The 15,676-nt window shown below is 36.7% G+C and overlaps 1 protein-coding gene across 1 annotated transcript in view; it reads right to left on the bottom strand.

Annotated features, from left to right (window-relative positions):
- The window catches only part of CORIN (corin, serine peptidase), a 159,363-nt gene that overhangs the window by 38,733 nt on the left and 104,954 nt on the right, over positions 1-15,676 (bottom strand). The window contains exons 7-11 of the mRNA XM_026846970.1: positions 13,814-13,921; positions 12,161-12,271; positions 11,132-11,248; positions 8,478-8,576; positions 1,528-1,759 (exon numbers count right to left, since the gene is read on the bottom strand). Coding sequence (XP_026702771.1) covers positions 1,528-1,759; positions 8,478-8,576; positions 11,132-11,248; positions 12,161-12,271; positions 13,814-13,921 — 667 coding nt within the window. The remainder of the gene's footprint in view (positions 1-1,527; positions 1,760-8,477; positions 8,577-11,131; positions 11,249-12,160; positions 12,272-13,813; positions 13,922-15,676) is intronic.

Here is a 15,676-nt window from a genome sequence, read left to right on the forward strand (position 1 = left end):
AAAAAAAAAAAAAAAAAAAAAAAGATGTAGCACAGAAATATGCAATTTTCTGCAATGAAATTCAATCTAGCACTTTTAAAAGAACATTAAGCATATTTAGCGGTTAACTAAAATATCACTTTGCTCTCCCAGTTCAAATACAGTAATAGGATGCCTAACTTGACACCAACACATAGGGCATGAGATTTGACCAGGATTATTCTTCATACACATCTGTCACAGTTTTGAAACAACACCAAAGTCAGATGGAGACTACATAAATACACAGACAGCGTAATCTCCATGTCATTATAGGCTAATGTGACTAGGAAGGTATTTACTGGTCCCAAAACAAGGGACACTGATACACATATTGGAATGTTGTGAGACCCAGAATCTCCAGAAGCTACTCCGCACTCTCCAGAATCAATAGAAAAGATAGTTTGTAATTACAAGGAAACAGAAATCTCTGAGCTTATTCAGTATCTTCTTTATCTATGGAACTCCAGTTGTCCTCAGTGGGAACCCAGCACACAATAATCTTCAAAGATTATTTCTCCAGACCTGAACTAATATTACCAATGCCTTATCAGAGATGAAGAACACTGTTCAGATTTTGAAAACATACTTGATAGATCAATGAATGGACTCAATAACAGCAAGTTCAGTTCTTTCCAAAAAATCTCTTCACCTGTGTTCCTTACTTTGAGCAGAACTTCATGAAGACCAGTATAGTTAAAAAATAAAGCATGACAATCAAACTAATAACAGGGACAATTAAAAGCCTTGCAAAGCAGGGACAGATGTTCTATACAAAGGGAGTAAAATTAAAATTGTTTAGTTATAACCACCTAGAAGGAATAGAACAGATCATTGTGCCAGTATTAAAAAAAAATTAATTAGTCTCTGATAAGTACATTTTATAACAGATACAGAACTAGAACATGAATTTGCAATTCATGGTTGGAAAGTTCACTTTGACTTGAAAAGCTTAACACTGAAGAACTGCATTAGCTGAACTCCATTTCGTATTTACAGGAAAAGACAGGTAAAGCAATATGTAGGTCCCAATAAGCTTAACTAACCATTGATATCTTTGAACAAGAGGGCAGTTATTTTGCAAAGGCAGCAGCAAATTCTCAGAATACAGTTTCTGTGCTCAGAGTGTAATATGCTGCCTTTTAGGAGCTTCAAACTGTAGTTAAATAGATTTATATTTATATCAAATGTATTTTGTTTTCTTCTGCCCTACATTCATCAAGTAACAAGAGTTGATTGTTATGAGGCTATAGGTGTTTTCATTTTTAAAACATTTTTGCATCACATCTGTGTCTGAAATTATTCCTAAAATGTTATTGTAAAGCAAGTACTACAGATCTCAGTGGGACCTTGCAAGGTATCCCTTCCAGATAAAATAATCTCTACTTGTGATCTAACGTAAGAGTGAAACCTGAAAACAGTTATAAAAGTAGAGCTTACAATCCTAGAAAATTGAGAAAGACTAATAAAGCTAACAATGTCAGTCAAGATATAAACACAGTATAGTACCTGCAAGGTGGGATCCGCTGATTCGTATGGGGGTCACATTTTGGTACTAAGATTGTACAGGCAAAAAACATAAGGTACTTGTAGCAGTTGGTCTGGACCAAGGCTGGAAAAAGAGAAGACTCCCAGCTGATAGAGGCTTCCTTCTGTGTCCTGTGGCCCAGGTAGTTTGGGTAATAAGTATAGTTGTAAGGCAAGTTCATACAGAGTTCCAGAGTAATTGGTTCACACTGACCTTTCACAGAAAGGAAAAAAAAACCAAAACACACAAATGTTGTAAGATTAAAGAAAATACAGAAAAAATAATACAGAAGTATTCAACAAATTTATCAATCAGAGAACTTCCTCTCAGACTTGAGAAACTACAAGTTTCAGAGCTCAAGACCCCATATAAGCCTATTCATGCCAGTAAAGAAAGGTGGGTTTGACCTCTGCCTACCTAATAACCTATTCAGAGACTTGTATTTCCCTACCAGTAGGCATTAACTTCCTGAGTAACATCTTAACTTTAACATGGTACAATAAATCATTCCTTAAAAACAGATTTATCCTTTTCAAATCAAGTTTCTGATGGTTTTCAAGAGCTCCTGTACTGTACAGCAACACACTACCTACCGGTGTACTATGCTACCATAACACACCTCATACTGGCAGGGTAATTGTCAAAATTAAGACAACTGGGATCATAGGATACTTTGGGTAGGAAAGGATCTGAGGAGGTCTCTAGTCCAACGTCCTCCTCAAAGCTCGGTCTGATCAAAGCTGAGGACTGATCAGGTTTCTCAAGGCTTTATTCAGTCAGTTCTTGAAAAAAATTTAATGACAGAGACTGCATAATTTTTCTACATAGAAAACTGAAGGCAGGATTTCTTTCCTATTTTATTTTTTGCATCCCAAGACCTGAAGGAAGAATGGGGACAATTAGGTTATATTGCACAAACAAGAGACAGTCTACATGCCCATAATTTCATTCAGATGAGACATAATTGGTAGTAAAGAGAATGATAAGAAAGAGCAAAATAAATGCAACAGTTATAAGTCCATATGATCACACAGACTAGATTTATATACAAAAATCTTCCAGATTTTAGGGGGTTTATCACAAAACAAATTGAACTGAAAGAGGACTTTGGATTTTAAAAATTGTTCATCTTATGTATTTCTTCCCGCATTGGTAGTCAGAAATATTTAATTTTCCACCGCAACAGAAAAAACAGACAGAATTACACTTCAGACTGAAAGTCAGCTTTTTATTTAGCACTGAGACCAATATGAAATTTTAAAATTTTATTTACTTCCAAAATATGATAAAATTTTCCTTGAAAAAGTGCACTATTCGAAAGTAACTTGTTATCAAAAGACAGCATGTATTTGCTTATCTGGAAGCAAACTTATCTTAACATGATTAATAATCTCTGTCATCCAGTTGCTAGTGTCAGTTGCCAGCACGGTGTGGCAATTGTGTGATCCTATAGCTGGATCTTTGAGAGGAAGTTGAAAGAAGATCCAACAGTCAATTATTCAGCTGATGAGCAGAATTGGAAAGTCTTTCTTGGACTGGCACTCCCTGTTAGAACTTCTTTTAGTATCTACCTCTAAACTGAGGATCATGAAGTTCATTTTATATAGTTTTTCCTCTCTGCTAAATCCTTGCATACTGCCAATATTGAATTATTTCTGTTGTCTCAAACCACTTATTTGCAGCTTTGGGGTATGTGAGGTTCAAAGACTTCAACAAACCTCCTCACATTACCACCATTTTCTTTTCTTCATAATGAACTCTCCCTTGTCCTCTCACACTTCAGCCCCAGATTCCCAGATCAATTTGGTTTTGTCTTTTGATTATTCCCCAGTAAGCATCTTTTCTTGATGTGTTGTGTTTGTGTGTGGCAGGGTTTTTGTAGTGTGGGAGGGGGCTACAGAGCTGGTGGCTACAGAGGTGACTCCTCTGAGAAGTTTCTAGGAGCTCCCCCAGCTCCAAGTCAGACCCGACTCTGGTCAAGGGCAAGCCCTTTAGTGATGGCAGCTGTGCCTCTGTGATAACATATTTAGGAAGGGGAACCTGAGAGGAGGAGGATTTGTGAGGAAAATACATATGCAAACATCAAGGTCAGTGGTAGAAAGGAGGAGGAGGAGGTTTACCAGAGCAGAGATGCCCCTGCAGCCCGCGGTGAGAGGGCAGACCATGCCCCTGGCACCTATGGAGGTCACCGGTGGAGCAGATGCCCACCCGCAGCCCGGGGAGGAGCCCACGCTGGAGCAGGTGGCTGCACCTGAAGAAGGCCAGGACTCCGAGGGAAGCCCATGCTGGAGCAGTCTGCTGTTGGGAGGACTGCAGCATGTGGGGAGGACCCACGCTGGAGCAGTTCATGAAGAGCTGCAGCCCATGGGAAGGACTCACATCAGAGAAGTTCGTGGAGGACTGGCTCCTGTGAGAGGAACCCCACACTGGAACAGGGGGGAGTGTGAGGAGTCCTCCCTCTAAGGAGGAAGGAGTGGCAAAATCAACAGGTGATGAACTGACTGCAACCCCCATTCCCTGACCCTTGTGCGTCTCAGAAGAAGGAGGTAGAGAAATTGGGAGCGAAGCTGAGCACACGAAGAAGGGAGGGGTGGAGGGAAGGTGTTTTTAAGGTTGTATTTCTCACTGTCCTGCTCTGTTTGATGGGTAAATTAAGTGGTGGTGGTGGTGTTCAAATTAAATTGATATTCTTTTTTTCTTCATCAATGAAGTCTGTCTTTTGACCATGACTATAATTGGTGAATCATCCCTCCCTGTCGTTGTCTCAATCTCTGAACCTTCTGTTTTATCTTCTCCCCATTCCTAAGGGTGAAGGAGTGAACAAGGGGCTGCCTAGTGCTCAGTTGCCCTCTGAGCTTGAATCATGACATGTGTACGGAGTATTATATGTTCATCAGTATTTCGTGATAAAACTCGAGTAAATGAACACAAAAGTACATGCAATGTTCTAAGTGTTTGTGTAACATAACATTTCAAGGCTGAACAGTAGAAATGCACATATATCATTCTCACTTTTTGTTATGCCTCATATTTATAGGGGTTTAGGTGAATTCTAGAAGAAAATCTAGTTTAGTGAAATGCCCCATCAGAACAGCTCTTTGCATGTTTTCAATAGGATCACAATTTTCACCCTATGTTTAGAAAATTTCTCTCACATTATGTGCAGAAGTGTCATGGCAGGTTTGAGAAGAGTAACTTTGACTCTCACACATAATTCCCTATAATCCACAAGCAGGGTAACAAACAGAACATACACTTCAGGGGAACATCTGACTGAATTTAAGTAACCCAAAACTTTCCTTCTGATGACTGTCCTACAGTTGAAGAGATCTTGCTACTCCCTTATTTATAGTATATCTAAGTACAACCTAATGAGTGGGGAACAAGGTATAGAATTCATTGCATCTTTTATCCTAAATCAAAAAAACCCCAAACAGATTATTCCTGGATTTAATATCTTCATGTATTTATTATTAACTTGCTCTACCTACTATATAGGAATTAGTTCAAAACATAGTAACAGGAGTGAATGGGATATTTCACAGAATAATAGAACGGCTAAGGTTGGAAGGGACCTCTGGAGGTCATCTGATCCAACTCTCCTGCTCAAGCAGGGACACCTAGAGCCAGTTGTGCAGAACCATGCCCAGACAGCTTTTGTCTCCAAAGATGGGGTCTCCACAACCTCTCTGGGCAACCTGCGTTCAGTAACCCATGAAGTAAAAAAACTGTTTCCTTATGTTCAAATGGAAACTCCTGTGTTTCACTTTGTGCCAACTGCCTCTGGTCCTGTCACTGAGCACTGAAATAGCCTGGCTCTGGCTTCTTTACACTCTCCCCTCAGATATTTGTTCTGTTACCCTAAATATGTTGTAATTGCATTATAATGTCAGCCTAAACTGATCAGACATTATCATCACACATAGAGAACATCCATCATATTCAGTTTTGCAAAAGTGGCCTATGCTTTGGAATTTTCCAACCAAAGAGTTATGTGGGCCAGAAAATACTGCTTTGTCAAAACTGGCATTTTTCATGGGAATTCTCATCTCTTACCAAAGATGAAAGAACTCTGGTCAAAATATGAACAACGAAAATAACATGAAAAGAAGACAATAGTACTTCCAGATGTTAAGCAAGAAAAATCTCTCCCAAATTCTCTTGCTGTTCCATTGTCTATAAACAATTAAATATTCACTGGACCAGAAAGGGAGAAAAAGAGATGATCCAGAAGTCTAATACAGATTATGTGTTACTCCTGTTGAGAACTATGGGCTGTTGCCCATAATATGATGAGGAAACATCTTCACTAACAAGCTCTTGGCTTTCTCATGACATGGAATAGGAACATTGTTTTAGAACTCAAATATCATGTCAAAAAATGTTTTTCACTATCTTGTAACATAGTCCTAGCCACTCAAACATTTTCCAAAATTGCTGTCCGTACATACAATGGGAAACAAAAATCTATATTAATCATGAAAAGAGTTTGGATCACAGGACAAACTGCTTTGGACCACAGTAAGGCACATACTGATCTATCCACAAGGAAGATGAATCTAAGAAAGAAAGTGTACTTTCAGCACTCTCTCATTGTGAGGAAGACTGAATTGCAGTCACACTGCTTGAAAGACTGTCATTGCCTTTTACAGGATTGTTGTCACTGTTTACAAAAGGTAATTTGCTTGAGAGAGAACTGCTCCTTGAGTATACAAGAACTAGAGGCTGCTGTGGAAATTTACTTATTTTCATACTTGTTGGGTAAAGCTGCTGCTAGTGCCTTGTATGACAGCCAAATAGAAGACATTATGCATGACTGGTGACTACACAGCCATCAGCTGTGAATCCAATGTCACAATATATCAGATACACTTTACTATGCATTTTAAGTTATAATTATTTAAAAATAAATAAAATTACAAAATACTGTCTTTTTTTTGACCTGAGTAAATATAAAGTTGCTACAGTTTTAAACATATAAAACAGAATTTAGTGTAATGCTTGTTAAGTTTTGGAAGCATTATGAGTAAAGAAGCTTAGAAACAGCAGATAAAAATATGGAAGCCCCCATTCCTGGGTAAACTGCAGTTTTATGGCAAAGTTGGTAATGCTCAAATCAAAAGGCCTAATCTTCAAATGAAGAAACTGAGAAGCAGCACCTGATCTTAAAGGCACAGACTGCTGAAGCTGCTGTTTCTCCTGGAGGCAGAGAGATCTGGGACCAAACATCCTTCACTTCCATGAGACTTCAGCCCACAGAGAATCAGTCTCGTCATACACATTTAAACATGTGACTAGTTAGAGTTATTCAATTCAGTAATTACACCTCAGTGAATACTCATGCATTCTGATCTTAAAACATGAGGAAAATATGACCTTCAAATCTCAAAGACAAGAAAAGATTACTTGAAGAACTGTTTGCTTTGGAGATGTCAGGTATCTACCACTCCAAAGGATTTCAGCAGGAACTGCAGATGTGGTCAATAACCAAAGTAATTTGATCTGTTGTGATATCTCATGTTTGATTTCTCCTTGATTAGAGTGAATCCCAAGCTATATTGCTTCCTTTTCACTAGGAGGGGACAACCTCTCATGGGAGATAATATCTGACCATGATTTGCAAGACAAAGAGGAGAAAATGACCAAGATAATTCAATAAAGATATCTGAGATTTCAACAGAAAAATATCTAAAATGTTTTAATAATTTAAATTCTGTTGGGTTTTTTTTTTTTTTAATTTAAGTGAATTGTTACTAATTGTGTGTTATATGGATACCTTCCTTCCCATTTCATAACACTTTCTAAATATTTCTTGATATGATTGTTCGGTTCACAACAGGCAAGTAAAAAAACCCAACACCTACTACTCCTATCACCTTAGAAGTCCCCTTCTCACCTGAATAGTTTGGTAATGGATATGATTTAGAGGGTAGACCTACACAAGTGAAATACATGTAAACATGTACATGTACACATGTAAAATACATGTATGCCCAAGTATCTTATATCTTCAGCAGCATCTAAAGGCCCCAGCATGAATGGTGCGCCTGTCTCAAACAAGCACTGTGGAGTCTGGACTAGCTGACCTTCCCATACCCATTCTGACCTAAATGTAATAACGTTATATAAACAAGCTACTGTACAGCACCAAACAATACCTTGCAGAGGTAACTTCTCGGCACAAAGCAATTATAGGATATGTCTACACATTCATATGTAAGTGAAGGCAAGTCTGCCCATGTGCCAAGGTGACATATCACCAAGTTTTAATTAAGTCTGAATATTTCTGAATACAGTTCTTCCCCAGTTTCTACCCTAGCCAAATAGACTACTTCTGAGTTCACAGTGCCGCATTGCACAAGTAAGAGTGCTACTCAGAAGCAAGTGTACAGTGGTTAAAGGAGGCTTGCATGGAGTAGTATAGTACAGGACACAGAAATGAAGACATGCAGTGTTGAAGACCCTGATCCTCTACAATATGTATTAGTCAGAAGAATAACTAGTTTTGCCAGTTTGAATATCAAAACTATTCCTTTACAAAAGGACTAAAAATTTTCCAGGTTCCTAAACACAATACCATGTTCTCATATATTTTGAAAATAAACAAGTAGCTTCTGCTTTACACCTACACTACTTTGTAATGACTGAATGTCATTAACTGTTAAGTACAACTGTAAACACACATTAATAATGTATCAAAAATTCACAGAAGGGAAAGTATCTCACTCTCAAATGTTATGAGTATCTCTTAGTACATCAATAATCAATGATGAAACTTTTATTTCAACTTTGCTCTTTTCACAACACTTAATTATTACACATGTGCATAGATAGCAAATTAAAGTATTACTTACTGTGTCCTACCCTGCATCCTCATTATGCTCTAAAACACCCCAAAACAGTGACAGTATGAAGCATGTAACCTACTTACTGCAGTTTGTCTGGCTGTTTCTCATCTCACAGAGAGAAGTTCCACAAGGATCAGGACAGGAAGCACATCTCTGGTCTCCCTCCTGACAGAGGGTTTGACCTGATGAAAATAGAAATTTACTCTTCTAATTATTTACCAAACTAATAAAAATGACTAGAGTGTAGTGATGAGAAAATACAGAGGTTACATTACAATTAAGTATTTTACATAGTTGAGTAAGTAACCTACATCATTTCAAGTGCAGTAAGGAAGTGTTTTAAGGAAGAAAAGTGTGCAGCACTGTCCAGATGTCACTTTTCTTTACCCCTATGTTTAATATAAGAATTTATATCACAGTTTCTGAATGAGAGGTATGGATCTCTGAAAGCCATTTACCATGTTCCTGACAGAGTATGAAAAGTCATGTGAATCAGATTTCAAAGGGAACAATAGGTCCTAGCTGAAAGAGAATACCCTCTGGGAATTATTCTTCAGTGCCATTCAGTTGATCTGCTTTTCATTTTATGATTGTTTTGGTGGACAATAAAAACCATCCTGAAGAGAGGTCGTCAGAGCTGAAATTTTATTGTCCCTCTTTAGCTGGTTAAAAACCAAACAACAACAAGAAACCCAAAAAGGCTATGATCTTAACGATGGAATTCAGAATAACTAAAACCAGCACTTCATCAAAAAGTTTCTGAGCACGTTACCTGGGTAGTTAGTTTCTCTGACAAATCCCTGGACTTCTCTCTGTCTCATAGCGGTGATAGCTCCTGTCCAAAACATTAAACTCTCTTTCCATATGACTTTCGCAAAATCAGTCATTTAATTTACTATTCTGCACACAGAGACTGAACCACTTGGATTTTATCAGGTCATCCTGTTTAAAATGGTTTATTTGTATTGTATTACTGTCCGTGAACATTAATCATTCATTCATGGCATCCTTATATTGGACATATAAAGAGGATGCTGAAGAAACATCTTGTTGCAAAGAACTTGACAACAACCTTGTCCAAAAGAACTCATGATGTAGTCACTTCTATTCATAATTACATGAATTTACTTCCCTTCATACACATTAGATATTGAAGCAATGCCTTATTTTACAGGTGCATCTGACTGCAAAACAGAACTTGAAAGGCAGAGAAAAATCTCTTGACTTCTAAAGCTACCACAAACCTTTACATTCAAATTCATTTTAAAAATTTGCTCCAACTCCTTATCCCACAGCAGAATTATTTCTTAACTCTTTAAAAATCCCTGTGCTGCAGTGTAGATTCTTTTGATCCTGGCACAGTCAGTGTTGAATTTTTATAAACATATGCTTTTGAAGGGATCACAGAACCAGCTGTGAGTACATCTATATTAGATTTGTATTGTCACAAAATGAATGACAGCATTAATGTTAATAGATGACATACCTTAAATTCCCTTAAGGTATGTAAGTGAGGGAGACTATTTTTCTCATTCAGATATAGATGAAGCAATGGTCATTTGTAATGCCTATATGTTTATACTTGTACTATTACACAAGGTCCCTGTATCCTTATATAGGCAAGTGGCAAGTCACTACATCTTGAACTCAAATTTCTATGCTGATTTCACATATTTACTGCATTTGTAACAAAATCAATATTCCAGATCACTTCAGTCCTTACTTCACTGTTTCTGATAGGCATATCCAAATTGTTTGATTTGTAGAACAGAGAAGTCTTTGTATTAAGTGTATGTCTTATTACATTTTCTGTGTAATCTGCTGAAATCAACAACATACATAAGAAATACCAAAGAAAGTTACAAACCAGAATTCTGCCTTGCTTTTACATAAGCTTTCCAAGGAACTGAAGAGGATTAATCCAAATGAAATCCAAATTTTACCTACATATCCTCATACAAATTTAGGACAGACAGGATATAGTTGCATAAAGGAAGACTTTTGCTCTACTTAATGTTGCAAAATGTTAGACAGAGTTTTGGCGAGCTTGCATATTTAAAAACTTTGTGGTCTAATGTTAAGCAGAAAAATCTTTTAGCATATAGGGAGATCACTGACTACATAATTATTACCCCATCCTACTCCTCTGCATTTAGCATCCTTGCAATGAAAATAAAACACACCACTGATTTGTAGCCCAGATCATGCATCAACATTTTCAGTTAAATTTTCTCAAGAAACTGCCTGGTTTGCTTTTCTTTCATATAATCCATCATGAGACAGTTTTTAAGGAGCTACATTCTCACATATTTTCCTTCTGTCACACTAAATCATTAGTTTACTCATGAAAACATCCTTTCTCTGAATCCCAAGTTGTGATGTAAAAAGGATCTTAATAAGGAAATTCCTCCTCAAACAACACCAATCTCTCTGATAGTAGCTTCTAATTACTGCAGACAATATGAATATGTATTATTTCAAGTAACAGTTGATACTGTCAGATAACCAAATACTATGCTAAACATCACCTCCATTTCTTCAATTTTTTATATTTTTAAGGACTTAGAAAACTCTGCTTACAACTTCCTGTGTGAAAGCAGACAACAACCAGCCTTTGCAAGTGTTATTTGAAAGGCAAAGAAAGTAAATTTGACAGACAGCTTTAGCTAAAGGCACTTCAGAACAAAGCAGACATCATTAAGTTCAGTAAGAAAAGTAAAATGAGGGATATCCTTACTTTCACTGCAGTTTTCTTCATCACTTCCATCTTTACAGTCATTATCTCCATCACACTGGAATGCACTAGGAATGCACTGACCATTTCTGCATTCCACTAGGCCCTGACTATGACACGCTAGAGAGAAAAAAAAAAAAAAGACAGTATTCTGATCAATTTAAGTTAATGAAGTTCTCAATTATTTTTTAGCATCACCTTGAAGTTATTTTAGGAGGAGCTGATAACACTGCTTAGCACTGAAGGTCACTAGACATGCAGGCTATGTTTCCAATAGCCTACAGCTGTGCTGATCTTTAACTACAGGGACTGAAACTATATATTTCAGGTATTAGCAACAGGCTGAGATGAAGGTTCATTTTTTCCAAGAATCCATCATTTTTACTCATATACAAATTGTTACCTTTTCTTTGATCATTTACTTACATTCCTTTATTTAGATTCAGTTGTTAAATTTCAGGTAAAATTGCAGAAGAGTGATTGCAAGGTCAAGCACTGAAATGCAGCGAGAATCAAAGCAGCATAAGCATACGTCTTATGAGAAACTTAATTCCATTAAAACATGTGCTAGTTCCCCAATACTTGATTTTGCAACCTCAGCAATATTCTAGTATAACTGTTTTGCAGATATACACCATCATCATTAGAGCAAATAGAAGTTGAAACTCTGACAAGGTGTGATAGGTCACATAAAGACACATTAGAAAGTTGTCACGAGCTCAGAATGCCTACAGCGTAAGAGGTTATATACATTCATTCCTCTTTAATGGCAACATTACAATTAACAAAAAGCTAATTCTGTAATTAACAAGAAGCTGAAACACAAGACAATGCTGATACTACTCAATGTCAAGAAATGTTTCATTTGCTGCATCTGTCTACCGGAAGGGACATTTGTCAAGTGCAAACTTCTGAAATAATATAAGCTTATACTTTTGCCCTACAAGTAATAAGTAACTATGCTACTTATCTTACAGTTTGTTTTTTATGTTAAAAGAAAGAAAAACTAATTTAGAGATTAAAGGAACTTACAGCAATTGACTTCATCTGATTTGTCTATACAGTCGTGGTCACCATCACATACCCAATCAGCTGTTATACATCTCCCATCTCCACACAGATGATGTGTCACTGGATTACAATCTAAAAAAAAATGCAAATGTGAGAACAAAAAAAAGGAGGATACGTTACCATTTAATTTATGATATTGATCAATTGTTCTATGTCTATAAGCTAATCATCCTTACTAATGAACCATTTTGCATTAGTAAATTACAATAAGATATTTTCTGCACCTGCAGATTTTTTTGCAGATGGTAGTTACATATGTTCTGAATTCTATTGCCGATACAGATAATGACGCACTCATTCCTTCTCTCAGATGTACAGTTGTTTCCATTTGCAAATAAACAAGTTTCTAAGATTTGTTAAGCAGATTAAAAGATCCTCTGGCTTCTCATCTCATGGAATGATTTTGAGTTAGCCAGCATTTTCAGTTGTCATCAATGAAAATCATTCCCTACATTTATGTTCCTCCTAAGAAGTAAAAATATTAAAATAAAATGTTTCTTAACTGCCATATTTGGCACTTAATCGGAAACTGATTTTTGCATACACTCAGAATTTTCCATAATCATCTACAAAGTATTACAATCTTCATGTTACTCTTTTTATCCAGATGCTTCCACAAACAGAGAAAAGCATTCTGTTGAGCAGGCTGACTTTACACCACAATAAATAGGGAGCACAGACAGAATGCAATCTGCCAAATCTGCTGTGAAACCCATTTATAGCCTGTACAAAAAGTTTTTACATAGAAAAACCGATCTCAAAACAGGAATGGTAGGATTCAGATTAACGTTTTTAAAAGTCTTTAGTCAAAGACAGTTCATTATAAAAATGACAAAACAACCAAAATGACAAAAACTAGTGAAATATCTTAGCATATGTTTAATTTGCAGAAGAAATATAAAGCAAATCTCAGAAAAAAAAATTGTCTTTATTTTTATTTTTGAAATTTTATGTGCTTTTTCTTAGAAAAGCAAAAGAAAATAAGTGAGAATATTTTAAGTTTTAAAGATTTATTTTAGAGTACTTCATTTTTTTTCCAGGTGTAGTTCCAGGAGCAAAAGTTAGAAAAAATAAGGCTTTCAAAGTTCGCCAATATATACATGTGAAGATTATTCTTTTTTATAGCAAAACTTCATTTTTTTTCCTACAAAAGTTAAGCGTAGGCAGAACGTACAAAGTTGATTGAAAACAGAATTTGAAAGAAACAGAATTTGATCATCTAAACATAGAAGTTCAATATAAACCTTATGTAAAAAACGTTCAGCTATAAAACAGCTGGCATCACCAGTGTATATTCTCTTATGGTTTGCTTTAATCTCAGTTAAATTTAGCCAAGTTAGCCAGAAAGCAATCAAAAGATCTTGAATTATTTTAAACCCAATTGCAAATGAAAGTATTTCTTCAAAATACCACTATCTTCAAAATTTGGATTAGCCCAGAACTCTCCTTCAAACCATTTTAAATTGCATATGGAATTTGTGAGCTCTTTTTACTTTGCCCAGAAAGAATAACAGCAGGGCATATTGCTTGTTTGGTAGTTTAAGGAAAAAGATTGCTGGTTTAGGCAATAGTGCTATCTTAAAGACTTTAGAAAAGCATAAAACTTTCATTTACCACAGTTTTGTTCATCGCTAAGGTCTCCACAGTCATCATATCCATCACAAACAAAGGTATAATTTAGGCATTTTCCCGTGTTGCAACGAAATACATCATCACTGCAGTCTACAAAACAAATGTAAAATGTTAACATGACATTAGAACATTCAAATAAACTATGAACACTGGAATGTATTGACTAAAACAAAATTAGCTAAAGATACCCTACAATTTATAGGTCTGCATTAATACTCTATGTGTACCAATTTATTAGAATCTAATACGGAAGAAGAAGAAAAATCAAAAGCAATTTTTAGACATTTTTATTCTGTTCCTTCCAATTCTTTTTTTGATCAATACCATGAGGAGAAAGTGCTCTGGTTACACATATGGACCAAAATGTTTATTAATTTATACACGAAAAGTTGTGGGTTTCATCGGCTAGATTACTTGAGCACCTGATGTGGCTGTTAGGTGGAGCTGAAGTTTCTAACAGCAAAGTCAAGATCCCCAAACACTGGTTTTGGGCCCACCTTTGATCTTACAATGGCTTCAAATGAGCTTTATGTTTTATGCAGTTTTGAGCACAATTTGCCCTGATGCCATCTCATCAAAGAATTCTTAGCACTGTCAGCCCTACGTGGGTTTAGCCTTTCTTTCCATGGCTGAGGCCTTCAGTAAAGCCCTGATAAATATTCTCTGAGAATATCCAAAATGGTTGAATAATATCAGGTTCAATAAAAGGATGGAATCTACATTGTAATTAGGTAAGGGGGGAGAAAGTAGGATTAGTGGTGTCCAGTCCCATTAATAACTTTTGATTAAAAACACAGTTGGAAAGTGGGTGACCTAGTTTCACTGCCTTCCTATAGGCTTTTTCTTCACATCTGTCTTTTCCAGGGAGAATTCTAGGATATAGAACAGCTGGGTGGACAATCCCTTCTTCCTGTTGAAGCTATGCCATTAGAATCAAGGAAGTTCTTTGTGCCTTTTCTTACTGCAATATGTGGGCATTGTAAATGAGCTCTTTCCTGAACAACATACAGAAAGGGCTCCAAGAGCAGGCACTAGAACACAAGTCTCTCCCCTCAGCTGTGATGGTCAACCACTAAAAAACAGAATCATGCTACCGCTTGCTTCTCCCTCTTGGTGTGTGACTCCTGCGTTCATGATTGCACATCCCACTTTGAAAGTAGGGTATCCTTCTAAGTAAGCATATTACACACTGGAAGGTGCAGCCCTGTCCCAGAAGGTGCAGTAGGGTTTCTATCCCTCTAAATCAATGTCAGCTAAGTGTTCCGCCTCCTAGGTGAGTGCTCTAAGTTTCTCAAGGCTTTACCAACCTCAACTCTAGAACTTGAACATGAATCACTTCTTCCCCTTCCCCCCCAAGAAGTATTCATGCTTTCTACAAGTTTCACATAATCTCAGAAAGTCCAAACAGAATTTATAACACAATGTGAAGGATGATGCTTCAGGACATAAAGTACTCTGGCTGAGACATGAGCTTTGTAGCCAACAGCATTAAAAGAACAAAAGGCATGAAACAGTAAATACCAAAAACCTCAAACTAAATGAAAATATTTAAATTCTAGTTTCATGTAAGCAGAACAATAGCCAGCTGAGAGTAAAATTCTAAACATTACTTGTTTTGAGTATGCAACAGCGTGAAGTACTCTGGCAACCTTTATCCTTATTGATTAGTTTGTAACTCTGACAGTTTCTATACTTCCATTGCTCCTCATGCAAATGAAACAAAGCTGTCTTTTTCTATGTTGTTTCCTGTTTAACTTTCACCCACATCCCCATTCCTGTTTACATTCATACCTCTGTAGCTGCAGCAGTGACCTAGTTCTCAGGCCTACACAGACAGGGTAAACA

Source organism: Athene cunicularia (genome assembly GCF_003259725.1).
Source record: "Athene cunicularia isolate RWA chromosome 4 unlocalized genomic scaffold, athCun1 chr4_part1, whole genome shotgun sequence".
Lineage (NCBI taxonomy): Eukaryota > Metazoa > Chordata > Aves > Strigiformes > Strigidae > Athene > Athene cunicularia.